The sequence below is a fragment of the Oreochromis niloticus genome, linkage group LG16 (genome assembly GCF_001858045.2).
Source record: "Oreochromis niloticus isolate F11D_XX linkage group LG16, O_niloticus_UMD_NMBU, whole genome shotgun sequence".
NCBI classification, from domain to species: Eukaryota; Metazoa; Chordata; class Actinopteri; order Cichliformes; family Cichlidae; genus Oreochromis; species Oreochromis niloticus.
The window spans coordinates 33,090,027-33,117,992 of record NC_031987.2 but is presented as its reverse complement, the minus strand read 5'-3'; the positions used below and the strand labels follow the sequence as shown (position 1 = coordinate 33,117,992).

Genomic DNA, 27,966 nt, shown 5'->3' with positions numbered 1-27,966 from the left:
TAAACCTTTAGACACAAATGAAATCAAAGCCTGAAAGGTGGATTTAGTGGCATAAATGTGTTATTAGCTCATTTCAAGGATCATCATGGAGCTTTAGGTTTTCTCTATTGTTCGTGGGCTTCTGTGTAACTTAGAGTCTGTATGTATCACTGAGTGGGATTCTCCTTGTCAGCTTACCACAACACCTGCCACTTCCAGGTGAGTCCACATCATGTACAAATTAAAGTCATTTTAGCTGGCTTGCAGTAGCATACAACAAAAACAGGCATCAGACACACAAGGTTCAACCAGTGAAAAAAGCAAACGGTTTATTTGTTTTCTCTACATAAATCAACTTCAAAGCAAGTTCATTTCCATGGAAACTTAAAAAAAATCCACTGCCCTGCAAAAACCAAGAAAGGCACACAAGGTTTCAAGTATTAATCTTACCACTGACACATTATATTTACATGTGGTCTTGTTCCAAGGATATTGTCTTAAGAGTACCACCAAGTTCCCAGACTTTAAAATACAGTTACATAAACCTATTTCACATCTTTTAAATACATACAATATATCACTCTTAATGATTAAAAAACAAATCTGCAGAAAAATAAATCATTGTTTTAATTTCATGGTATACATTTTGTGAATTATGCTTATAAGATCACAGGAACAAGAATTACATATAGTGTTTAGTCCTTCTCTGCAATAGTTTTAATCAATAAATATTCTTTAAATATTCCTTCCACTGTAAAACAGAAACAGTCTTATTCATCTAACTTAACATACATAACAACCCCCCCCCCCCAAAATCACCACAGGAAAAAAATCCAGCTTCTTCAAGACATAAACACACACTTTGATTTTCAGTGTCTTTGAATTAAGCCCTCTGTAGGCTGGTGTGTGTGTGTGTGTGTGTGTGTGTGTGTGTGTGTGTGTGTGTGTGTGTGTGTGTGTGTGTGTGTGTGTGTGTGTGTGTGTGTGGAGAGAGAGCCAGCTACATTCATTTTATTACAAAACAACAAGCTACCACAGGACAATGGAAAAGGAAACAAAAAAGTTAAATCATTTTCAAAATAAATACACATGTAAACGAAACCAGTCCCATCATCTCTTTGGTTCAACGAGCAAAAGTAAGAAAAGAATTGTACTGGTCAGCATCAACGTAAAGACCACAAACTTATCTGGGTCTGCCACATCATGCCAAACATCTTCCATCAGGAAGACACCAAGGTCTGAGAAAACAACAGACACTGAGCCACCCACTGAAACCAGTAAGTCTAACTTTGGGACAAGAAGTTTGTGGAGCTTTGCCAGGGGCAAAACAGCTGGTCTTTGTTTTCCCTCTTCTCTCCAACATATATGCATGGAATTAGATCTAGATCACGGTTTCTAGATGACTGATATCTGATTAAATTCATGTTTCAAAAAAAGGTTAACAGATCTAGGCACAATATTAAGAAGTGGTTCTGTCCAGGTTTTAGGTATATATATATATGAATTTATCCCAATACAACAAAAATAAAAATATCAGTATGGGCAAAGAGTCCTCCTCATGAGCCTCAAACTTTGACAGACCGCTCACATGGCACCAGATAAATGAACTGTATGAAAATACAAATCATACACAAAAAGGCAGTAAGGACACAAAGACCTAGCAGCCTGTGGTGCTTCCAGTTTTAGTGGTGCTTGGCAGAATCACAGTCGTTAAAGTGCTATTTATCATGAAGTCCTGGGTGAGTACAGTGTTACCTGAGACTCTATCAGGTATGTTTCCTGTATATTTGCTACAGAACTACACAGGAAGTAAACTGTAAAAACTGCATGCTTGCAGTTTTTGTAGCAGGCTCTGACGTTTTTTTAGTCCTGGCAACGACCCCAATTCTGATGAAGCTGTTTCTTAATTCTGTGATTGATAGCTTTAAAAACAACTATCAAAGCTGACAACACTGGGTACCACTGTAAAAATTACAAATAGCCCCATAAATTAACTGGACAGGTAAGGCTGAAAACGTTCCAACATACAAGTGAGCAGAAAGACATGCCAGTCATCAAGTTCAAACTGAATTCAAGGGCTAAGAAGGACATTGGGAAGTTATGCAAGTACAATAAGTACACATGAGACTTTCAGACTAAGTGTGCCGCTGCTTGATCAGCGCAGCGGCTGCAACTTCAGTCATAGCTCCTCATCAGCAAAGCACTGCAGCATGATTGTAGGTGCACACGAGCATACATGTTGGTTTATTAACAAACAGTTTCATCTGTCAGGACAGTCCAGTCACAATCCATATCAGACCCTAGGTGGTATCATTGCACTCTGCGTGTATGTGTGTACACAGTGCAATCAAAGTGCTCAGTGTTCCTTCAACCTGTGAATAAGAGACAAACATTAACGCTGTGTTGATAAGTTGAGTCATTAAGCTTTACAGTCAACACCAGTGAACTTCCTGCCCATGAGGGAACATTACAGTTTGTTTTTAGGAAATAAATCAATCTGCACATGCTATGTTCACATTCAGCCACGAGATAGAGCATATAACCAATACTTACTGTAGTCGTACAAGAACAAGAATATTCCAGTCATGAACCAAGTTTGGACTGGTTTTTAAGAAACTCAAGTACACCAGCGCAACCAAACACACACAAAAATAAATAAATAAAATAAAGAGACAAAAAAATGGTCATCTTTAATGTGTAATATGTGTGTGCTGGTCTTCCATGAACTTTACAAGACCATAGAAGAATTTGGCACACAGACATCAGCAACATAATTTTAAATTAGAGTTATTTCAGATGTGCAGTTTTTGTGTAAACGTCAACAGGTGGTTGCGTGCAGAATTCAGTAACCAGCACGTATCAAGATCTAGAGATACTAGCGACCATTGTTGCCCACCCACCCCCACAAAAAAAAAAAAAAACCCCCACCACTTTAATCACACCCTAGTTCTTGTGCATGCAGATGCTCTGCACTGGTGGCACTCCGATCCTGCAGCTGAATCATCTTTAGGAAACGGTCCTGCACTTGCCGGAGTTTCTTGGGTGCCCTGAAGCTTTCTTCACATCAACTGAACCTCTTTTCTTTGAAGTTCTTAATGATCTGATAAATGGTTGGTTTACACAGCAATCTTAGTAGCAACAACATCCTTGCCTGTTGAGCCCTTTTTATGCAACGCAATGACGGCTGCACGTGTTTCCTTGCAGGTAACCATGGTTAACAGGAAGAACAATGATTTCAATGATTTCATGTTCCCCCCATCCCTGTTTTTTTTTTTTACAGAAATTCGGCCAAGTATATGGCAGTCTGTTCAAAAAAAAAAAACCCGCATTTGAACATCAAATCAATGCAGATACACAAGAATTCCAGTACAGCACTAAAAGCAGCAGCCAGGCTGAGTATAATCATGATCAAGATAAAAGAGGACTTACTCTACAGTGGAGATAGGACGGGATTTAGATGAGGCCAGCTCCTTTGTCACAAGCCGTAGCAAAAGCTGCAAGGTTACACATAAGTATGAGCATCTGTTTTTCAACACCTCTCGTCATCTAGAGTTCATTTTATTGAGCACCTCAGGGCATCAGAAACAAGGGTGAAAACACAACACCTGGCTTATTTTTCTCGTCTCTAGCTCCTGAGCTAAATATCTGACTTTTCACTGGTTGACCAGCTGGTCTCTGCATCTGTCTGCTCTTTGCTGCTGAGCAGGTAGTGACTGATGGATTTTCTGTAAACATCTGCTCGTTGTTACAAAAAACCTTTGGTTCAGTCGCTGCTGCTGCAAAGAGCTGGAAAACTATCATTGTGTTCAAAGAGGGCAGTATTCTGTGCTAATGTGGACATCAGTGTCAATTTTTCTGCTTTATTTTGTGAAAGTCATTTTCTTATATGATGGAGGTCAAAGGCCTTACCAACAGAGCAAGAAAGTCAGCAGTCATCAGCATGTAGAAGACCTGATCCCAGCCGCCTGCAGACAGCAGTCCAGCTAACAGGGGGCCGAGTGCTGCACCTGACATCACAAACATGAACAAGATTATTCGTGTACATGAATCCTGTCGTCACATTGCTAGATGGGATGGATTATAAATGAGTAAAAATATTACAAGGCATGCTAACATAATCTTTATTAAATGGTAACTAAACTGATATTTGTATCGTTTATTATCATCAAATCAAACAAAGCCAGAGCTTCATTGTTCAGCAACACTGAGCCAATGAGATCCTCTCATTACTCTGAACACACACAGCAGTTTATGCCACATACACCAACCTGCTGCAAAACAAGATTGTACACAAATTTAATATCAATTCTTGGCTGACGATTGATGCACTTGTTAAATGTAATTATTAACAATTATTTCCATCGTAGATATCACTAATAAGACCCCTGTCACATTTATCAGAGATAGAATTCTCATCCAAACAAGCCGTAAACATAAGCTGAGCAGCAGTACTGACCTACGGATCCTGTGCCATCAATGATGGCTGTGACTGTAGACAATGCTCTGGCGTTGCCTTTCAGGCTCTTGTGGGTGCCCTACAGCCAAACAGAAAAAAGGGGCCAGAGAAAAGACAAGGGGAGATTTATATATATTTATAAATAATGATATACAAACACAATTACACTGGAATTACAGTAGGGTTAAACATCCTTACCAAATCAGCAGACACTGCAGTTGTGATGAGCGCATACGGTCCATTCACTAGACCTCCGCACACTAAGAGCATCCCTGAAGCACACAGATTAAGGAAGTTTTATTCTGGATGTAAGGAATTGGAAATTCTGTAGCCACTGAAACCTGCAGTCTTACTGCTGGAAACAAATGCATGCAGGCTGAGGTGTTTGGTGCCCTCCACAAACCTGACGGTCACATCTAGCATGTGCACTTCTCTTCATTAGAACGTGTGTTCATGTAATTACAGTTAATGTGAGCTGATATTGCTCTGAAGACACTACATTGTTTCCCATAATGCCAACTTCCCTTGACCATGAGCAGCTCAGAGGGAATGAACAAGAGTCACCATTCATGCCACAGTAAACAAGTCAGTCACGTTTATTTAGATTTGATTGGAGATTCAATCGCTGACTGATAACCTACTGTAACAAATGCAACCAGCTCATGTGACTTCCTTTGTACGGACCTCAGCACCTGGAGACAAAGGGGGATATAACTCTAGTGCTGATATGAATTTATTTATTGTCCGTCTCGTGAATCAAAGTGGGAGCTGGTTCCACAGCAGAGGGCCTGAAAGCTGAAGCCTCCCATTCTACTGTTATCTTAGGAACCACAAGTAAGCCTGCAGTCTGAGAGGAATTTGATTATCTTCTGTTTCAGCAAACAACACATGACAGGTCTGGACTGCAGGCAGGCTTTTGACTCTTTTACTGCAGAGCCATACCACTGAAATACATTTTCAGGCATTTGCACCGCAGCATATGCTCTAAAAACATGCACTTATCATTTAGCATTTATTGATCATGGGATTCATTTACATGGATTACTATTAAGGAACGGAAAATTTTTCTAGGGCTACTAATTAACCATGATTCAGTGCTAGCTCTGACTGGCTGAGGAGTGATAGCTGGTTCTTACCAATCGTTGGCCCCAAACCAAACTGACTGATCATGGAGAAGCCGTAAAGCTGCAGGAAAAGAATAAAACAGGACAGTTAACACATCTAATATCACCTCATACTCTTATATGTAAGCCTTTTACTATATAAAAAAAAAAAAAAAAATAGCATGAAATGTGTTGTAATCTTTGCTCCTCAGCAATTATACTCACTGGACACTTTATAAGGAACACTTGTACAAGAAGTTGTTAACGCAAATACACAGCCAATCACACGGCAGTAACTCAATGTAGACATGGTCAAGATGCTGAAGTTTAAACTGAGCATCAGAAAGGGAAAAGAGGTGATATAAGTGTCTGTAAACATGGCGTGGTTATTGGCTGGTCGGAGCTGATGATGGCTGATGTCAGATGGGGGTCACTCCTCTCAGCAGGAAACTGAGGCTACAATTACTGCCCAAAATTTGGACAACAAAAAACTGCACAGACACTGTCTGGTATTTTGAGTCAGTTTCCATGTGCTGTGCTCAAATGGCCTTTGCAGTCACCAGATCTCCATCTGACAGTGTGCCTTCGGGATGTACTGGAACAGAAAATTTACTTTCTAGACAATCAGCCAACTGAAGAACGTTTTGAGCACCTTGTTGAATCTATGAAATGAAGAATTACTGTAGTTCTGAAGGCAAAACAGGGCCAACCAGCACCAGCTACTACCTAATAAAGTGTCTCTGTCAAGTGCTGCACAGCAGGGGGAGCCAAAAACCTGGTCTAATGTCCCCTGTGCAGGCTTCATAATCAAAGAGTGTTTTCACAGTCTTGCAGCACACAGTGGACGATGTTTCCTGACTGTTGCAGTACAGTGAAGACTTACTGTAGGAGCAGCCAGCAGTAACATGACTGCACAGGTGGTGGCTCGCTTCCCCAATTTATCAGAGATCACGCCTGCTAAGATGCCCCCTATACGACAGAAAGACACATTCAGTTATCAGTCATCATAATACTTCATGGTAATCATATTGCACATTGCTTCATAAACCCTGACAGCTGGTCTCTTGCTATAAGTGTAATTATCACAGACCTAAAACCACAGACATGCAAAACATGCACGAAGCATCCAGGTCTGAAAGTGAAGCTGAACAGATTTTAATCCTGCATTCTGTCTGAAGGCCAGCAGGGAGAGACGCTTTCTGTGCATGCACAGTGTGCAAGTCTGTGGGAAAATGTCCCTCTGTTCTTTGGCTCAGTAAACAAACTGCATGGCTTCATTTTCTAGATCACATCCCTAAAACAAACACAGTCTCTACCTATGGGGACATTAATTTTCTTACCAAGCAGTGAGGCTGAAGTTCCAGTGGGACAGACAAGCATTAAACACAGACACACACAAACAGCACATACCCACAATTCCTCCCACGTCAAACAGTGTGGACAGATCTCCTGCCTTTTTGGCATCCAGGTGAGCTGAAACACACAAACAGAGTCTATTATGTCTTAGTCTGCTGACAGTCTGACACATGAGTGGACTGCTCACTGTAGAATATCCTGAGGACAAACCATCTGCTCCGTGATCTGTGAGAAGCCTGTCCAACTCTGCCACACTCTTTACCAGCCTCTTTCGGTTTAACATACTGGTTTTATATCTTCATAACCCAGTTACTACATTACAACCAGACAATAGAAAATTCGTTAACTGTGTTATATTACATGTTGACAATGTTTGTGGATTAATTACATTGTCAAATGAAACCAGAAGGTCACAGTAACTCATGCAGCTCAAGGTCCACCACAGTTTACATGTTTAACGTGTTAAGGACTGAAAGAAGGTTTTGTTGTCACTGCTGCCTGTACTGCACAAACAATGAGAATTAAAAAACGCGCAGAAGTCAGGGAGGCTTGCATTCATATTCAGAACAAATTCATCTTGTTTCACTGACCAACACTCTGGGACGAGTCTTAACAGCTGTGGAGGGATGAATGCCTTGCCATCGCATAAGCTCATTGGTCACTGAGTCACAAAAACAAGTTTAATCAGCTATGCAGTGCCCAAAGAAACCAAAATGAATCCATCTTCACACAGTCCTAGTGGTTTCTCCTTTTCCAGTGTGAACTGGCCTTTGTTGACCAAACCAGGCTCATAAAAACTGTTTAGTTTATGTAAGAACCCGTCTGACTGTCTCACACCCACAGGACAGGATATTACCTACTGTTCTTTCACACAACACATCTAGTTTATAATAAATTACAGCATAGCAGCCAAACTTCGAACTTATGGTAACCTGAGCGTGAGTGTGTGTGTGTGTGAGTGTGTGAGTGTGTGAGAGTGTGTGAGTGTGTGAGAGCGTGTGTGTGAGCGTGTGTGTGAGCGTGTGTGTGAGCGTGTGAGAGCGTGTGAGAGCGTGTGTGTGAGCGTGTGTGTGAGCGTGTGAGAGCGTGTGTGTGAGCGTGTGTGTGAGCGTGTGTGTGTGTGTGTGTGAGCGTGTGTGTGTGTGTGTGAGCGTGTGTGTGAGCGTGTGTGTGTGAGTGTGTGTGTGAGCGTGTGTGAGAGCGTGTGTGAGAGCGTGTGTGTGTGTGTGTGTGTGTGAGCGTGTGTGTGAGCGTGTGTGTGTGAGCGTGTGTGTGAGTGTGTGAGGGCGTGTGTGTGAGCGTGTGTGTGAGCGTGTGTGTGTGAGTGTGTGTGTGTGTGTGAGTGTGTGAGAGCGTGTGTGTGAGCGTGTGTGTGAGCGTGTGTGAGTGTGTGTGAGAGCGTGTGTGTGAGCGTGTGTGTGTGAGTGTGTGAGTGTGTGTGAGAGCGTGTGTGAGAGCGTGTGTGTGAGCGTGTGTGTGTGTGTGTGTGTGTGTGTGAGCGTGTGTGTAATTATCATCCTACCCAACCGTTTCACCATCCTTAATGACTAAAGCCTTCCACCCTTACTTAATAAATTATGACGCCCTTGTCTACACCCCCACAATGTTCTTCTAACTTATACATGGTTTTTTATACTGTTGTTTTTAAACTTGTCACTTTCTTGCACCTTCATGGTCTTGCTAGCTATATTTGCTGTGCAGGCAACTGAACAATGACAAGAAATAAAGTTCAAATGTTTCTTTTGACTGGTGTCACATTTTTTGCCAGGATAAATACTGCTGTAAACACTACTCCAGTCTCTCAGTTGGTCATATTTATTGCTGAAAAAAGAATTGCAAATTTACCCATAATTCAGTGTCCAGCTTCATATAGCCAACGTATAAATTTAGACATATTGGACGTCTGTGTAATCTGTTGATTTAGTCCACAGTCAGATTCTATGTTTGTGAAGTCGTGCCTGAGGGGTTTCTATGTGTTCCTCACCTGCTTTGGTGATGTAGAGCGGCAGCCAGAACAGGAAAGTATAGCTGACCAGCTTAGCAAACAGCAGACACAGAGAGAACTCCACCACTCCCTGCAGACAGACAAATGCACACAGTAATCAGATTAATTCATAAGTTACCTTAGACCTGCATCAGCTTGCAACTCAGATAAAAGCTCCATGGGTAATGTCTGTGAAGGTTCTCAGTCATCCAGGTCACCATAGTCAAAGGAGCTTGGAAAGAAAAGCGTCTGGACTTCTTTAAGTTGCTTGAAGACGTTTCACCTCTCATCCGAGAAGCTTCTTCAGTTCTAAGGTCAAATGTGGGGTGGCTGTAGCTCAGGTGGCAGAGCAGGTCAGCCACTAATCAGAAGGTCGGTGGTTCGATCCCAGGCTGCATCCTGGCTGCATGCCAAATATCCTTGGGCAAGATACTAACCCCATGTTTGCCTACTGGTGGTGGTCAGAGGGCCCGGTGGCGCCTGTGTCCGGTAGAGGCAGCCTCGCCTCTGTCAGTGCGCCCCAGGGCAGCTGTGGCTACAATGTAGCTTGCTATCGCCAGTGTGTGAATGTGTGTGTGACTGGGTGAATGACTGAATGTAGTGTAAAGCGCTTTGGGGTCCTATGGACTAGAAAAGCGCTATACAAATGCAGGCCATTTACCATTTACCAAATGGCCGAGAGTCCCAGATTTAAACCCAGTGGGAGTATCCCCCCCCCAAAGAGGGACAAAGGACCCACCCTCCTTTTGTCTGAAGAAGCTTCTCGGATGAGAGATGAAACGTCTTCAAGCAACTTAAAGAAGTCCAGACGCTTTTCTTTGCAAGCTCCTTTGACTCCATGGGTCATCACTCCAAAAACTGTCTAATTATAAGTCATTCAGTGTTGTTTCTTTCTCACTTTGAGAGAAAAGATCTAAAAACCAGAGCAACTAAACAAGATGATTCTTAAATCTTAAAACAAGACAAAGCACTCACACAACAATCTTACACATTCAACTCTTGCTTAGAGCATCACTCTTAAAACAAGATCAAAAGACTTTTGCCTGATAGAAGACTTTGTCGTCATTTGTTGCAGTGAAAGCATTAAGAGTGATGCAGGTGATGGACACAGGTTTGCATGTGTAACTTACTGGTATCCGTAGCGCTCCCATGAAGCTGATGGCAGACGGCTCCGACTCACTCTTCACCACCACAACCGGCTGCATGGGGATGCGCTCGCTGTCTCTGGGCAACAGGAGCTCTGTGTCGTAGCTCTGAGGGAGAGAGCAGAGCAAAGATCTGTACCCATACCCAGACCACCAGACAGCTGGAGAACAAAGGCGACCCCGAGGGGTCAGCATCGACGGCACCTTGGACTGGACTTTTGTTTCATGCTTCAAAATATTTTTTTTTTTAAATTAGAACAGAACTACAGACCAGCTGCTGAAGATTATATTACAACAAATCAGATTTTTTCCTTAAATTTTTGACAGTAAAGTAAATGGAAAAGAGTCAACTTAGCCAACCTGCAATTTAAGACCAATTATTGAAAGATTGTGGTTTCTAATTAAATAACCAATGAATATTTCTCCGCTCAGATGGTACAGACCAACACACGTTGTGTCACCATGTATGTATAACTGTACAATTATGTCAACAGTTTGGTGTTATACTGTAGATGAGCAGGGTTTGCCAGCAGTGCATTCATTTAAAGGACCTAAGGATAAAACTCCCACTGATAAGTTTTGAAAGAACAGAAGCTGGTAAACCTCGCCCAACTACCTTCCAAACAAGAGGAGAAAAACAGGAGAAAAATAGAAACCCTGAGGCTGAATCCGAATGTCCTATTTTCCTCATATTTGCAGACTTGCTTTCTAAAACTACCTTCCTGTTTTGTCTGTGCAGACACACTGTGCTCTGCAGGGTAAGACTCGCTTTGATGACACTGTACAGATGTGGATAAGTACTATATTTAAATTCAAACATGTCCTTATAGTAATACTGAAAAAAATCATGGTCATCGGTCAGAGCGCCTTGTTGCAGTCAGAGTGTACTTGGCTACAACCCCCCCACCACTTTTAATGCTGACCCTTTCTACCTCCTTAGTAGAGTGGTTAAAACGTGAGTTCACCCTAAGCATTCTTCAGTCATTCCTCATGTCCAGACATTTGGATTCAGCCTAGCAGTGGTTTCACCCAGCATCCAAAGCTCTGACCACCAGCAGAGATGAGGAAATCTCTGAAGAACTGACCTTCCTGTTTTGAATACTATCCTTGTAATAATAGCAGACCTGAATGGATTACAATGACATAATAGAAAATGTTTCTGTAGTGCTGCATGACAATCGGTCTCATTAGATGCACACATGAAATTCACTTCTTCAGTATCATGGATGTTTCCAAAATGTGGCCTGTACAGTTTATTGTTCGACAGTCTGAAATGTGCCACCTGGAAACTTTTCACTGACAAAGTATTAAAGTTTTACTTGAACATGGACAGAAGGCTTGTAAGCAAAAAGATTACAAGCTTACAAAGTTTTGTTTGTAAGGTTGTAATCTTCTAGTCTGGTCCATAGATGTTTGGAAATACGGTACATGCTGTTACTTGGTGATTAGTTCAGTGGTGTGTGTGTGTAGGATTGGTTATCCATCATGACCATGTGATGCGTTATGGGTAAGGCGTGGCCTTACGGTAAGTACAGTAAATAATCTCAGTTTTAAGTTAAAAAATGAGACACACCTGATTTTTGTTGTCCTTGTACTGTAGATACACCTCTGTGTGTCCGTTCACTCCATTCCAGCTGTGGGTTGGGACCTAATTAAAGAGACAGATATAGAGTTAATATTACATTGAAATATAATTCATTCTTAATGAACCAAACTAGAGTCTTCTTTATAAGAAATTACAACAAACAAAAATTACTCACAGTCTTGCCTAGAGATGAATTTTGTGTATAGATGGTTTTTAGATCATTAGGATCTGGAGAATGAAAACCAGCAGGTTGATACAATATAATCCAGTCTGTTCTTCAAAGAGTCAACACACTGAACAGACAATCACAGGAAGCAGACAGCCTCAGCTAACTAAATCTAAATGCATTCATTTCATTTAATAGCAAGCATTCTTTGAGCAATGAAGAATGTGTGCACTTTGTGAACAAGAAACTCCTAATAACACTCATCAGAAAAATATGATGGAGCTGTACTTACGCTCAATGAGAAAGAGAAAGCAAACCACGCCCATGATGATGATGATGAGCCCTGGTACGATGAAGGACATGCCCCAGTTGGAGGAGACCCAGTAGCCGGCAATCAGAGAGCCCAAAATGTTTCCCACTGAAGTGTGAGAGTTCCACAGCCCCATGATGAGTCCACGCCTGACCCAGAAACAGACACCTCAGGTTCATACAGTGCTGACGCTGACAGATATACAGTCTGCTCCACAAGTATTTGGGCAGTAAGGAAAGGAAATCCCAGGATATTTGGAAAGAGTTGTACCCCCTGTATGCCCCCCAGTTAAGACACGACTACAGTAAGGACATGTATTCAAGGATCAATTGCTATTTAACTGCTATGGAGGCACACTGCTGCTCTTTTCACAACATCAAAAGTAACAGGACACCTGAGTAGGTAAAAAGCAGTTTTCGTTGAGTTGAGGTAAACTATACTGTTTCTCCTTTTTAAGCACAGACAGGATGCGATCCGATCTGTAGAGTGCAGTGGGAATAACATTCAAAGTGTCATTATATATCATTTGGAGAGAACTTTGGTTAGAGTGGAAGCTGTGGTGATGAGCTAAAATGAGCTTTCTCTGAAGGGTCTCTGGCCTCTCCCTTAGAGACAGGGTGAAGAGCGCAGCAGTTCGAGGGGCTCAGAGTAGAGCTGCTCTCCTCCACATCAAAAGTTGAGGTGGTTTGGGCATCTGACTAGGATGCCTTCAGGGTTAGGGGTTCCAGGCATGTCATACTGGGGAGAGGCCCCAGGGTATACCCAGGACATGCTAATGTGAGCTCCCCCGGCTAAGTGGAAGAAAATAGATGGATGGATCTTGTTTTTCCTCAACTGTTCTGCTAACAGCGAGTTTGCATTATACAGCCAGGAATTCTTAGACATTACCTTCCCTTTCCAAACCAGTTGCCGATACAGGTCACTACACTAGGCCAACCAGTGGTCTGAACCAAGCCATTGGCCACCTGCAAAATGACAACAAGGTGAATCACTGTACAGAACAGTGTTGTTATGTATTCCTTACAGGGTCACATGTGCACTTCCTCTGTATAAACATACACAATGGCAAGTTTATTGCTACGTAAACCTGTCATTGTGTATTTTCGTGTGCATATCCACCTAATGCTGGGCATACACTGTGCGATTTTTGGCCCACTTTGAGCCGATTCTTCAGTCGTGCGACAGTTTTGTTGATCCGCCTGAGTTTGGCCTTCATCGTGTGTCGTGCATCGTGCAGTATACATGGGGTAACGAGAAGTGATTAACACCTCACGACCAGCTCCCGATCATCAATCGTTTGCTCGTAAGAAAATCAAACCTGTTTGAAATCCTGTCAGCCGTCGTGAGGGTCACCGCAGCCTCTCACACTGCGCACGCACAAACAGAAAGACGGAGCAGCACGGCAGTGCAGCTTGTGATCCGGACACAAGTAATGGAGGTACAACTTTGGCAAGCTCATCCGAGCCTTTTCGATGTGGCCTCACAAAATTATCACGACCACAACAACCGTGAAAATAGTTGGATCTACACTGCTGCTCAATCACAGCTGCCTGATCAATGTTTTTCATTAGCAAAGTTGATGGTGGTGGTGTGTGTGTCTGTGTGAGTGAAAGACAGAGAGGGAGAGAGGGGGACAGATTTTGTGTTGTAACCTTCATTTTTATGGACGCACAGTGTGAGCACTCAGGTTGCATCAGAGCATCGGGCCGTATAGTGTGAGACCCTGCATCGTGACCTATGAACTTCTAACCCCTGCGAGTCAATCGTGCAGTTTGAGCTGAAGCTGAATAACGTGACTGAAAAAAAAAAAAAAAAAAAAAAAAAAAAAAAAAAAAAAAAAAAAAATCGCACAGTGTTTGCCCAGCTTTACACTCCCATGTGTACTGGAGAGTCCTTGTAACTTGTAAAAGTAGTAGTAGTAGTAATGTCTCTGAGCCAAGTCAGTGTGATGTGAGGTTGTACCTCACCATCCAGCAGCTCAGTAATGCTGCTGAACAGTGAGGTCCACATCTGGGATGAGATCCCTGAGACATCACCCACTGTCTCATAAGGAGCAGGCCTTAATGTTATCATGACATCCTGCTAAAATGGACTAGCCTAACACATTGTTTTTAGGTAGGTTTATAATTGTCATTTTCATCAAACGACATCTTTTCATTCCTATCACATTGCCCAGTCTATATCAGTACAGACATCTAGAATGCTGTTCTTTTTCTTTACTATTGCACTCTGATGTGTGTTAAAGTGTTACTTTAATTTTTTGAGCTGTGTAAATGCACATATTATCCTATAAAATCATCATCCTGCGTCTCACCTGGACAAATATATAGAAGCTCAGGTTGTGGATGTTGTAGATGTAGCCAAGCCCAAATAGGCAAGTGAACACGCCACTGGCCAGCATGCCCACTGTGAGGTACAGACGAATGGGCAGGCGCTCCCCGATAATGCCGCTAGATGGATGCACAGTGATGACATCATATTAACCATCACAACACATTTCAGTACATAAAGTAGTTTAAATATTTGAGAGTTACTGAGAAAAAAAGTTCTGTAGTGGAATTTGGGGTTGATAAAGAGGATAAATTCTCATTTTATTCTGGCAACTTGCTAAATTAGTGGTCGTAACACACACACACTCACTGCAGTGGTATATGTCAATGGGCTGCCGAAGGACTGACTGGGAATCGTTAGAATGATGGAAAACATGCTGGACTAGCTGGACTTCAGTGAAACCACAGTACACATAATGATGGAGGAATATCAAAGAATCTTTAATAATCTGACTAACATCACGGTGGGTGGCAGATGGTTAGTATTGCTGCCTCACAGGAAGAAGGTGCTGGGTTCAAATCCACTGGCCAGCTGGGGCCTCTCTCTTCATAACCAGTTCACATTTACTGTGCAAAATCATTTCCTCCTCCACATCTTCCCATCTTACCTCAAGTACATTCCAATTGCGTAAGCACACAGAAAGGAGTAGTCCATGGCTCCCAGCAGCTGTTTGTAATTGCTTTTATCTGTAAATATGGGAAACAGGTGTTTAGTTCAGGACAGCTCATCAGGTTTTGTTTATCTGCGAGGTTTTTGCTCGACACTTTCATCTATGTTTTGCATGCATTAGGAGTATTAAGAAACCTGCTGCTGCTGATGATGCTGTGGCCTTTAGTGTAAACTTGTAACACTATAAACATTCCAAACAGATGAAAACATCTCAAGAAGACACAGACCAAAAGGTTTCCAGCTGCAGTCGACATCTGTGTGCAGAGATGACAGGGAGGGCTGCTGGCTGCTGCTGGATGCAATGATGGCTGCTTCACTGACGGCTGAGCAGTTCTTATGAAGCTCACTCTGTCAGCACAAAACCATTAAGGCACACAGGAAACAGAGGAAGAAGAAACGGGGTCTTTACTGTGATTGGGTAACTCAATAAGAAGTGACAATTTCAAAAAGATAATGCTAAAACATAATTGCTTGGTGAATATTTTAAATCAAGCACCTAACAGTTTCAAAATCAAAAATCAAAAAAGCAGCAGCTGAGTGTTTTTCAGTTCTTAGAGACTCTTCCAGTTAAAGGTCTCTAGTTTTCTGAGGTTCTTGGACACACAGAGCCACACACTGCTCTTTTGAGGTGTGTTTAGCATCACTTTCCTGATGTAGAAACCATCCTGCTCACTTCTCTGGCAGATTGTTTAATTGAATATAGTCTTCCCTAGGGCTGCTCGATTATGGCAAAAATGATAATCACGATTATTTTCACTGAAATTGAGATCTCGATTATTTGATGATATTTATTTAACAATAACAATGTATTGAATAATGGCTTTAAAGATTGTCAAAAAATAATATAAAATAGTGTGCAAATACTGATTACAGTGCAAATGTTTGCAATATAAAAAATAAATGAAAAATGTAAACATCTATGTTTAGTGAACTTCAAAATACTGCACAATATTTGATCCACGTCTGACTCCGCGAACCCATAATGTTTCCACCAATGTTCCCTCTAATTTTTCATGTGTCTGAGCGAACACACAAACTCCCTGAGCGTCCCTTGGACCACTGTGAGCGACATCAGACGTGTGCACTGTGGTCACGCCAGCATCGAATCCATCCAAGTTACATGGTTTATTAAAATAATCAAATTACAGCATTTACATTTATGTTAGACTACTTTTAATTAACTGCTTTAGCCCACTTACAATGAAAATGTAAAAAATCCTGTTCATGACCTGTGTAGTATCTTAACACTATTGGAAGTAAAAATAACTTGAACTCCAATTTTGAAAACACAACTTTCTTTCTTTTCTTTTTTTTCATAAAGCTCTGACTTGTATTATGAGTCTGTGGTCTGGGAGAGAGTCTGTAACTCTGTCTGCAAAATACAGCATATAATGACCAATGTTGGGCAATTAATTATATAGTTACTTCTTCAAAAAAGTAACTCAGATTGGCAAACAACAAAGTTTTTTGCAGCTATTTATTTTTTAAATGCAGCTAAGGCGTTTTTAAATAAACATTTCAAACTATTTACAGAACAATCAGCTGTTCTGCATCAAATCTGATGCCACACAAATTATTTGTGCCACTCCAAAAATAATTTCTGTCCACTATGAGATAAAGGAGAACAACAGCCTGATACCTGCAGGCCTGACAACAGGAGATGTATCACTGCTGTAACACCTGTAACATTCAGCAGCCGCCTCATTGTTCTGACACACACAACAAAACTACACTACACACTAGGGGTGGGCGATATAAACGATATACGATAGAAACGATATAGATTTGGCCAACGATAGAGATTTTGACTATATCGCTCTATCGCGATAGCGCATGTTGATGATGTCATCAAGCTGCGCCTGTTTTGGTCGAAAGTATCGCAGCGGCTACAACCATTATCATCTGTAAATTATGTTCTCCTGACTGAAGTTTTGCCCGTGTATAGCATCCTGCTCTGCGATTGCATTTGTCCCAAACCACCAGAATCCCTCATGTTAACATTTAACGAGTGGAAAAAAAGTTGCCGTTCATCCACCAGCTTCACTGTGCTAATGTTATGCTAACATAGCTGTGTCGCTAGCAATCACGTTGCACAACATTATATACCAGGTAGTCTAACTTCGGTAACCCTGCAAACGCCACTGCTGTTTAGTTTTCTGTCTTCATTTATGTTGGAAATGATAGCAGAGCTGTACGTTTGAATTAGTTTAAAAAATCTCTCAATCAGAACATGGTATGAAATGTTTAGGTATAAACTAGCGAGCTAACTTCCTGTTAACTTCTAACTCCGTTAAATTTAATAAATTCTGTTTTCATGGATGCATGGATGTTAAACTTAATTGTTACACCCGATAAAGCAGCAACGCTGATGATTTAATTAAAGATGGAAGAAGTTAGACTGTTTTTAGCTCTCAGTGTTCGTATGACGTTTTGGACCCAGATTACTCCTTACTACGGCAGCCGTAATGCTCTGACAATCCATCAAGCAGTCCATCGGCAGGCTTACCAAAGTTGTACTAAAACATTTTTAACAGATTTCTGCACGCCAAAATCGGTTCAAGGTCAGTGAACACAACCAGAATTCATACATAAGGCACACTCTCGATTTTTGAGAAAATTAAAGGATTTTAAGTGTGCCTTATTGTGTGGAAAATACGTTATACAGAAGAAAAGAATATATCGTGATATATATCGTTACCACATGTGCTTCAAATTATATCGCGATATGAATTTTAGGCCATATCGCCCAGCCCTACTACACACTAACTACACAAGATTTGTGCTAAACGTCTCAAAGCTCTCACACCTCAGAACACCGCCGTCACTCCTAAAACTTCCCCCCGTTTCTTAACAACTAGACAACAGGAAGAAAACCAAACATTGCAGATATTTTTATCATAACTCTGGTTTTACGTGGCCGATCAACACAATTTAAAAACTGGTATAAAGTCCACACTTCTCCCGTCAGTTGTTCCGTCTGTCCTGCTCACATCTCCAATGGTTGGACACGTTGTCATTAACGTGGCTTCACTGCACATCAGCCACGCCGCTTTGCTAGCTAAAACACCGGTGTCGGCACATAAGGACGCTGTCATAGCCTGTCAGCGACGTTGATTGGCTGCGTATATACGAATGTGAATCGCATTATTGGCTGGACTATAGGATAAGGTGGCATCGTTCTAATCCCATACAGGAGCAGCCAGTCACTTACTGACTAACACTGCAAAACAGAATTGTTAAAGTTTTAATTTTAATTTCAATTCAGGTTAATTTTTTTTGTGCGCAACGCAGATTTTCTGTGCGCAGAGACCGTGCCAGCAGTGCGCAATTGCGCACGTGCGCAGCTTAGAGGGAACATTGGTTTCCACACCACTGAAGTCGTTTTACCTCTTTTCAACCAACGGCACTCTTTCTTCAGCAGCCATTATCCTCTCCTCTCCAAATAACTTCTGCTTAGCTTTCCGAGCTTCCCTCGGGTCCTCTTAATTGTTGTGACGCGTGTTCGAAACGCAGAGAGGTGCGCTCGATTTGCCACACGGAGCAGCGCGAGAGTAAAGCACGAGGGAGGTGCTAATAATCGGCTCAGTCATTTTTAATGATCGTTGAAAACCCAAATCGTAATCGAGATTAAAATTCGATTAATTGAGCAGCCCTAGTCTTCCCTGTTCCACTGGCATGATCTTTCCTGCCCTTCACTGGAAGATCTGAAAGACCCGTCTTCTCATGAAGCCTTTTCTCCCTGACATTTTTCAACCAGTTTATTGTTCTATGTGGTCAAAAAGTTCAGTTCCCAGGACTTCCAAAACCAAATGTTCATGTTCATTCTATTTCCTCCATGATGGTCACAGTAGAGCACACCACTCAGCATCTACTTAATCTTTCTCCCACCTCCATTGATTTTCTATGTTGAGTTCTTTCACAAATTTGTCCCGGCTGCAGACTGCATCCATTCCAGTTCAGTGTCTTTTCTTAATCAGATTACAAATCAAGCTTCTATGCTACCTCTTTTAGCTTTCTTCTGTTCTTTTCTTTGGGGGAGATTTGGACGTTGCACAGAGCCCAAGGCTGCTGCTGATTAAAAGGACCATTTACACTCGCTGGTCGTAACCAGTGATGACTGTAAACAAGCCGTGATGGAGCCCAGACTGGAATGATGAGTTTACTTTGTGTGTGTGTGTGTGTGTGTGTGTGTGTGTGTGTGTGTGTATATACATGGGTCTTGACATATAAATAACTGCTACAAACATCTGTAAAAGTGTTCTTTTAATTTTTTGGAGCAGTGTACAAACATGGTTTAATAACAGGTGCTGCACAACAGCGAATAAACAGCTGTTCCTGTTCCTAGGCTGTGTACTACAAACATTAATGCCATGTACTGTTTCTGGAATACCATATCTTACCTTGACGATACTAATTGGTTTCCTGGACAGGTGGAAACTGGTGTAGAGCAAGAAGGTCAGGATGAAGGTGAGAGCTCTGTACCTGCAGGGAGAGCACACAGGAAAGCAGCTCTGAGAACTGAGGGAGCTCATAACATGGATTTGAGGTTTGAGATGTCCATAATTATGAGTCATCTGCACTACCTCAGATACAGTGGGTTGCAAAAAAGAGGTTTTGGATTTCAGGGAAACTATAATTAACAAAAGGGGCTGTGTTCATGTAGCACAACCCCCCACTGTGGGAGTGACAGTGTCACAGTGCTTTATTTTGTGCTCAAATGCTTTCTAGCTGTCAGGAACAAACTCACACCTTGATGGGCCAATGTGGAGTTCAGTATCTGGCCTATGTGATCTGGAGGAGCAGAGTACCAAACCTTCCTCCAGACTGTTGGGGATGAGGGTGGAGAGGTGCAGGTGACTTGGCCAGTGCCATTTCTCTTCTTTGTTTAATAATAGACTGTTTGAAGAACAGGGGTACAGTGCACTTAGAGATGGACAGGCTGAAAGACACCATGTTTACAGTGGCTGGCTGGTTGGAGTGAAAGAGGCATTTTAAAAAATAGACTGAATAAGTGAGCACAATTACAATACAATAAAGAACACGTAATTGTTCTAACTTATTATTATAGTTAGTTATAGTATAGTTAGTTATTAGTATTTAGCTGTTGGGGTGATATTTGTCAACTTATGTTAAGTAATTATGGAAACGGTAAATCAGTCATCACTGTATGCAGTGTGCTTACATTTGTGGTGGCGGAGTGTGAAAGTGCTACCCTAATGGTTATACATGAAGCTATTCGGTCGCCCAGTATGGTGACTGGTGACTGTTTGTCATTGGTGGCAGTAACAGTATCAGTCATCCAGGATTAGACTATGGAGCCGACCGCCCAGCCCAAGTTTAAACATTGATGTAGTTACTGTGTTTATAGATGTTACTCCACATCGCAAACTGTAAAACACACAAAGGTTCATTGCAGACATTTTGTGGCCCTACAAGCAAATATTGCAAACTGATTTGACGTGCCACACCTAGCTGACCAACGCTACAACATATGTAATTAAACAGGTGAAATATTTAGGCACGTAGAGTGAGCTAATTAATATACAGCTGAGCTATGAGAAGAGATTCTTCTCCTGCAAACAAAGAATGTTTGCAGCAACTATTAGTCCTTTATTTATCCAGGTAAAACTCATTGAGGTTAAAAATCTCATTTCCAAGACAGACGTGGCATCAACTGATTAAATGTATTATATGTTACAATAAGCAGGAGGAGCTGTAACAAGAGACTGGAGCCAACAAATTCTATTACATCCTGTAATAGAATCCTGATATCCTGTACCTGGATTGTGTACTTTACTGTTTGCGTTACCTCAGTCATATTTACTCTCGTCTTTGCTCACACACGTCTGACTTGAGTGTAAGGTCATTTGTAAGCAGAGGCTGGCACAAGACAGAAATAAAGTCAAATGCAGTCAAATAAGCCACGTGAGAGAAGGTGTGGCTGTGCCCAAAATCCACATTTCATTTGACCTGCAGTGCAGACCATGGTTGGCTTTACCAGGCTGTGCAGCAGAAACTCAAAATGGGCCGAGAAAAAGTTAGATACACTCTCATCCAGCAGTTGAGCAGCATGTGGTTAGTATGTTGCAGCGTGCATCCTGAGCACAGCAGGATGACCAAATCCATCATCAGACAAAACAGCTTGAAACCTGACAGATACAAAGTGCTCACAAACCACCAGGTGTGTTAGGCTGTAAATGTCTCACTAAGAAATATAAGATGATAACTGTATGAAGAGAAATGTTCAAGGGAAAGATAAGACATTGAAGTTCCTTCCCCTTCATTTTATATACTAATTTCTTTACTATGCAAATTTCTGTTGGTGTTCTTCTACTGGAAACTGAATTTCCCAGAGGAGCCAACCTGAGGGATTAATATAGATTTTCAGAAAACTTGACCTCTGACTTTGATTTTGAGGTTGAGGTCACAGATTCACACCTGTGGTGTATCTACTAAAGTTTATATTAGTTTAGAACTTCACAAACTTACATGTCCACGCCGCCCACCTGCCTGGTGGGGTAAAGAGAATACCCCATCAGCCTTTTACAGCTGAGGGGACAGACAAAGTCCCACTAGCAACAAATTCCTCTTTTAGAGACATCTGTGAGTTAAGTCATTGATTCCAGCCATGACAGGTCTATAATTAGCAGACAATAGGTTATATTATTGCTGAAATTTATGCTACATTTAAATGGGATGTCTTCAATGTTTAAACCTGCTGCATTCTTGAAATTACATGCTGGTTAACAATTTGTCTTTTTTTCCCCTTCAAATAATAAGAGCTGATATATCCAGTGCACAGCAGTGAATAACAACCACATCCAGCAACAGTTTCACCTTGTAGCCAAGCAGAGCAGCTGTGCTTCCTACCAGCTGTTGTATTCTGTTAGCATGGCTTTGTAAGATGATTAATGAGCCCTACATTTAACACATGGAGCGTCACATCATTGCTCCTTTCTGTATCTGCATTGTTACCCTAAATTGGGAATTTATTATCGGTGGCTGGGACCAACTCACTAGCTGTTCACAGAGGAGTGCTCAATTATTCTAAGTGATATAAAAACAAAAGTGAGTAAAAAAACCCAAACTCCTACCATAACCTTTCAAAGGCTTAGTGAAGACAGTGTAACTAATGAAACCTTTACAAACCCAAACACTATGTCAAATGTCTTAAATGTGTGTATTTGTTATGCAGCAGAAAGAGAACTTTGGATGTTTCAGAAAGATTAAATAGAATATGTTTCCTATAATGTCTGTGTCCCCCCGCCTTTACTGAAAAATTATTGAACAAGTTTGTTAATAAATCAATTGTTAAATCAAAGTCAGGATAACAAAAAATGGGTTTGTTCCTGTTCATTCCAACGTAACTACTAAGACGATATTTCTGGATGCGGGCCAAAGCCTACTTTAAAAAAACTGATCTCTTAAAAAAAGAAAGAAAGAAAGAAAGAAAGAAATCCAAGTTATTGCTGTTCCACTTATTTAGCAATATGGAAAGAATATTTAAAAATCTTTCCACAAAAATATTATAAATAAATCAATCACAACCAAAAATGACAAACATTCCAACGTATTTTCAGAAACCTGAAAGTCGAGTCTACACAAAGCATCAGGTATTTGAAACTAGGTGTAAGCACAGGTAAAACTAGCTCCCAGGAATTTCTGCTGACGCAGCTCCAACAATGCCACTTTGCAGGCTGCAGCCTCAACAGCCAACTACTACGTCACAGAGGCAGAAACTCACTGCTCGACCCTGTACAGTAAACTTTACAGGGTGATCAGAAAGATCAGCTTCAACGTATGCAGAGGGTACAATAAGTACTGAATGTGCCACCAAATTTCTAAGTAAATATATTTAATTTATTTAAATATTTAATATTTTAATTTAATAATAAGTCCATAAATTATGTGTAATAATGTAATAATCACGCTTAGTGAAATGTATTTAATACTTCATACAAAAGCCTTTGATGGTGATGACAGCTTCAGGACACTTCCTGTGTGAGGAAACTGTCTCATGCATTGCTATTAGTTTCATATTAGTCTCATCCGACCACACTACTTTCTCTCAGTACTTCACAACATGCTTTTTCTCCAGCAGTGTAGTCTTGTGCGGTGAGTTTGCATACAGGCCACAGCAAATGTGACATTACTTATTGTTTCCTTTGAAACAATCACACCTGCTGATTATAGATCTTTCTGTAGCGCTCCACAAGTGTTCCTTGGCTTCTGGACAATTCTTCTGATAAGTCTTTTCACTCATCTGTCTGAAATCTTGCAGAGAACAACTGGTCATTGGCATTTTTGGTGAAATTAGCCCCAAACAATGCTCACTGGCACCTTCAGTAGTTTAGAACTTCTTCTTTAACCAGTGCCATCAGTATGTTTTGCAGAAACCATCACATTGCGCAGGTTTTGAAAGAGCTCATTGGTTTTGCCCAGTATGAGATGTTTCATGTGTGACACCTTGGTGATGAACCAGTTGGGACTGAACCAGCTGATATTAATTTACACTAAGTGACAGGCTTGTTTTGTAATTACTGACAGATTTCAGCTGGTGAAATCTTTCCAGGTCTTTTTGCACCTTTCTTTCTTTATGTGTTTCTGTACCATTTCCCTGTGTCACTTTCATTATTACACATAATTTATGGCCATCTATGGTTTGATGTCTTTACATGTGCGGGCTGACCTGACTCTACCTACTGTTAACACGTCAATGCCACACCCTCCATCAATTTTATTCACAGGCTAAGTACAGGACCTGCAATATGACTGGAATAGGGTATGTTTTATTAGTATAATATAGTATTTCCTGTATACAGATTTTCATGTAACCAGTATGCACTATCCACAGATCGCCTTCTGCTCATCTCAACTCAAACAAACTAAAGAAGCCATATGAGCATGGACCCTGTGACATCATATAGGAGTAGAAATGATAAAGAAAAATACACATTCAAATAGACAGACTCTCTATAGAACTCGTGACTTAGTAATAGATGGACAGAGCAGAAAACGTATACGTAAGTGAAAAAGAAAAACAACAGCCAGTCCGATTTAAACTCACCATTGGTCCCTGTCAAAGGACACCAGCAGGCGGACCCCTGGAGGAACAGGAGCCATGTTTGAACACAGGTATGGACAATCCCACTAACAGGCAGCTAATGAGGGCTCAGCATTCAAATCTCTTCACGCTGAAGGAAATCATGAAGTACATGCAGACATGGCCCTGCTGTCTCTGTTCATATCCATCTTCAAAAGAAACTACAGTCAGCTGATCCACAAAGCCATGGAGCTGATTGGAAGATGTCAGCAGCCTGAAAGGACGAATAGAACAGTGAAGAAGAGATAATGCATTACTACCCAAAGGTTCACAGTTTCGGAGAGAGAAAAAACGGGAAGATATTAAGAGGGCAGGAAAAAGCCTAGTTTACAATATGACATGTTTTTACTGCGCAGTTTAATTCAGATGCGGTCTTCAGCTTCATACTACCTCACAAACAAATCCTGAGCTGATTGACTGTGTCTTGCTAAAATGACTCGACACTGATACACAAACTTGTACTTTTGAGAACCAGATTTTCTGAATTCTTGCTAACGAGTATGAAGTCTCAACTTTGCCTGGGCTAAGATGTGTGAGCCCATTCATTCCACTGAGTTGGTCAAATTGACTTCAGGAGGACACGTGGGTCATTTCAAATTAATTTACCAAATTTCACAAAGATTCCCAGTTTGACCACCTCTGATTTCCCTGAACAAAATTCAAGGGTGATGATACACTTTTTAATAGGAAAACTGATCAATTGTAGCCCTACACTATTATTAGTTTGCTCATGAAAAAGACTTCTGCGATAGGTCACAGAGGGATTTTCAAGACTTTTCTGTGGCTGAACATTCAACAATATGATATTATTCTGTACTAGGGCTGGGAAACATTAATGGATCATTATTATATCATTATTATTATTATTATTATTATTATTATTATTATTATTATTATTATTATCATCATCCACTTCACATATTCACATAGAAGCTTCTCTAAAAGCTATGAACAGAATCTGTAACAGGACACCAGGACAGCCCTGGTAGAGTAAAACACGTGTGCAAGAATGAGTATGACTTATTGCTGGCAATGCAGACCAAGCTCCTGCAATGGTTATACTGGGATCAAATGACTCGTAGTAACAAGCCAGACACCCAGACTCCTGAGGTCAGCAACACCTCGCCTGCATTATACACCATGCGAGTAGGACACTGCTTTGCCCTCCAGAGTCACTTGACAATTTGCTAGAGTAGCTCTGAGGCAGGCCGAAATTCTTTTTTCATGGCCTCCCGTCACTCCTTCCACACCTGAGTTTTTGCTTCAGCTACCATCTGGGCCTCAGAGCACCTGTCAGCTGCTTCCTAAGTCCTACAGGCTGAGAAAGCCCAATAGGACTCCTTCAGCTTGACTGCTCGCTTCAAACAGATGTTGGAAATCCCCGAACTAGATGGTCGACCTCTAGTTCAGGGTTGGTTACCACCATGACAGTGAACAGCCTTGCAGCCACCTCAGCAAAGGAGTTGTAGAACATGATGTGCCCAGCCTCCCTCCGGAATGCTGTCGAGGTTCTGCCGGAGGTGGAAGTTGAAGATTTTACAGACCGGCGGCTCTGCCAGCACACAGGTAAAATTCTTAAAGCAAAGGTGCCTCAAGAATGCCAGGTCCAAAAGGAGATGGCACTTAAGACTCTTAGCCTTAGCAGATATGGAAGACGAGAACACGAGAAGTGGTTATTAGAATATTCAGGATACAGTGGATACAGTGCCTCGCCTGGGCAAGAAAAACAATGCTACTAACAACATGCAGAGAACTGTCATCATCCACCTCGGCATCCAGAATGTGTGAGATGAAGCTGATGAAGATGCAAAGGTCTGTAAAGAAGTGAAGAGTCACACTTCAGAGAGTCGATTACTCCCCGAAACTGAAAGTAAAAAGTAGTCTGACATCAGCAACGCGATGTCAGACTAAAGTGATCGGCAAACCCAGAAAAGCGATATTAGATGGGAGTGCATCTTCACTTATAACAAAGCAATCAATGTATTTCACTGCCGAGATCTCGATTAGCTACTAGCCTTTCATAATCACAGTCACCATATACACTCATAAATCTCAAGTGACATCAATGTCACATGATATAGCTCACTGGTTTAACAACCTTCTGACATTTTAACATCCAACAATACAGGCACAACTGTCCTAACAGCGTGGTCACCGTTTCTGCTTCCCTGAAAGAATGCAATATAGCTAGAAAGGATGATGTGCTTCCTGTGCTTTGTATCAAACAACACGTCGGCCCCCGGCGACGCTTACTCGAACACGGATGACTGTATCCGTGTTCGAGGCTACTACACCGACTGTGAGATTTGGCGACATTTTTTCTTCCTATTGACCTTTGTAGCTATATCAAACCCGCCCTGTAAACCGTAAACCATTAACAAAGGCAAAACGAGAGCCTCCAACGTCTCGGAGTAGCGCTTTCATCATGTGGGAGACAACAAGGTGAATATAGCCGAGCTTCCGATTCATTTTAAAGACTGCTAGCTGAACCACTACAACTGTGGTAGGAGCAGACACCCAGCTGCAAACGAACACGCCATAGCTGCTCAGGGCTTACCTCGGAGGGGGAAACTAGCGCTTCACGTCCGTTCCAGGTTTCCCTTCAGTGACATACCCTCCTCTTCCTTGTTGTGCGAAAGCTGGCGACGAACTGTCACACACTCGCGCGCGCGCTCACAGCTGGGCTGGCCGGGGCTGTCGTTGACGTCATCACCGCTCCCTCGCGTTCAGATGACCCCTGTTTAGCTCGCTTCAGGGCTAAAACCAACTCACTATATAATAATAATAATAATAATAATAATAATAATAATAATAATAATCTTGTGAAAAGAATCATTCAAACTCACATGGGATATTTCATGTTGAGCTTGAGTAAACTACAAATGACAGGAGGACCAGGGTTAAAAACCCCTAACACAATGTCTAAAACACACACACACACGCGCGCACACACACAAAGACAAATAGAAACAGCTAACGACTCTAGTGGGTCAAAGTGGTCTTCGTTAAGACCAGTTTATTTTGTTTTTCTTTAAACAAAGTTTATGACATATCTCTAAAAACCATCCGGCCAAGTTATCAGTTTATATCTTATAGTGACCCATCTAGCCTAGAACAGATAATTCTAAGCCCAGGTCTAAAACCCACATAGTTATAATTATATATATATATATACATATATATACATATATATATATATATACATATAAACCTGCCTGTCCACTGGTTAAATAGTGGCGGATCTAGAAAATTGTGGGGATGTAGAAAATTTTACATGAGGGGGCAAAAGAGGAGCAAGAGGTCTAGCCAGGGTGGCACACACCTCTTCAGTGAAGTATGTGAAAATCCCCTACATGGAAATGGAATCAACAAAATAGCCACAAAAACAATGTAAAACTATGAATTCTACCATTTTCTCTTCTAAAAAACAAACAAAAAACCCCAAAACAAAGCGTTAGGACAAACAAGAAATTAGTTTTTACACGTATTTTAAGGACATAAAAGTTGGAGGGGCAGTTCGGGGAGGCTTTACAGCAGGGGGCATTTGTCCCTGCTCCCAACCTAGTATAAGATTGTGTTGTAAAATATTATATATTATGTAATTTTTTATCTATTGATACAAAACATCAAGCAGTCACAAGCAAAGGGGGACACAGCATGACATGTTTAAACCAGAAAAGTTTATTCATTAAAATTATTTATGAATCAAATAGACAGAACAGATTTTCACCCAAAAATATTCACATTCAAAGCACCACAGCGGTAGTCCGGTATGACAC

The 27,966-nt window shown here is 41.4% G+C and overlaps 1 protein-coding gene across 3 annotated transcripts; it reads right to left on the bottom strand.

The window, feature by feature from the left end:
• Window positions 1-282: 282 nt before the first annotated feature.
• Window positions 283-26,900, bottom strand: slc37a1 (solute carrier family 37 member 1). 3 transcript variants are annotated; one of them, XM_019353205.2, is made up of 21 exons: window positions 26,745-26,900; window positions 24,152-24,401; window positions 19,485-19,566; window positions 15,312-15,432; window positions 15,023-15,101; window positions 14,399-14,534; window positions 12,973-13,049; window positions 12,067-12,233; window positions 11,784-11,836; window positions 11,597-11,671; window positions 11,109-11,147; window positions 10,009-10,131; window positions 8,879-8,969; window positions 6,949-7,011; window positions 6,422-6,507; window positions 5,572-5,620; window positions 4,634-4,707; window positions 4,436-4,514; window positions 3,889-3,986; window positions 3,409-3,473; window positions 283-2,351 (listed from the first exon to the last, which is right to left on the bottom strand). In XM_019353205.2, exons 2-21 carry the CDS (start codon window positions 24,205-24,207, stop codon window positions 2,336-2,338), a joined length of 1,629 nt encoding a protein of 542 aa, XP_019208750.1. In that variant the 5' UTR covers window positions 24,208-24,401; window positions 26,745-26,900; the 3' UTR covers window positions 283-2,335. The 3 variants fall into 3 exon arrangements, with proteins under 3 accessions (XP_019208750.1, XP_003456256.2, XP_019208751.1); XM_003456208.5 differs by lacking the exon at window positions 11,109-11,147; XM_019353206.2 differs by lacking the exons at window positions 19,485-19,566; window positions 24,152-24,401; window positions 26,745-26,900 and adding an exon at window positions 18,472-18,531.
• Between the last annotated feature and the right edge of the window lie 1,066 nt (window positions 26,901-27,966).

Bases quoted from the DNA above. Each gene is read 5' to 3' on its own strand.
- slc37a1 (XM_019353205.2), bottom strand. From the start codon at position 24,207: ATGGCTCCTGTTCCTCCAGGGGTCCGCCTGCTGGTGTCCTTTGACAGG. The intron at 11,148-11,596 runs GTGTGTCTCATT...TAATCCATTCAG, and splicing joins ACAAGGACAACAAAAATCAG to GTCTGCTATTATTACAAGGA. The intron at 10,132-11,108 runs GTCAGTTCTTCA...TCTCTCCCTCAG, and splicing joins ATAGTATTCAAAACAGGAAG to AGCTACGACACAGAGCTCCT.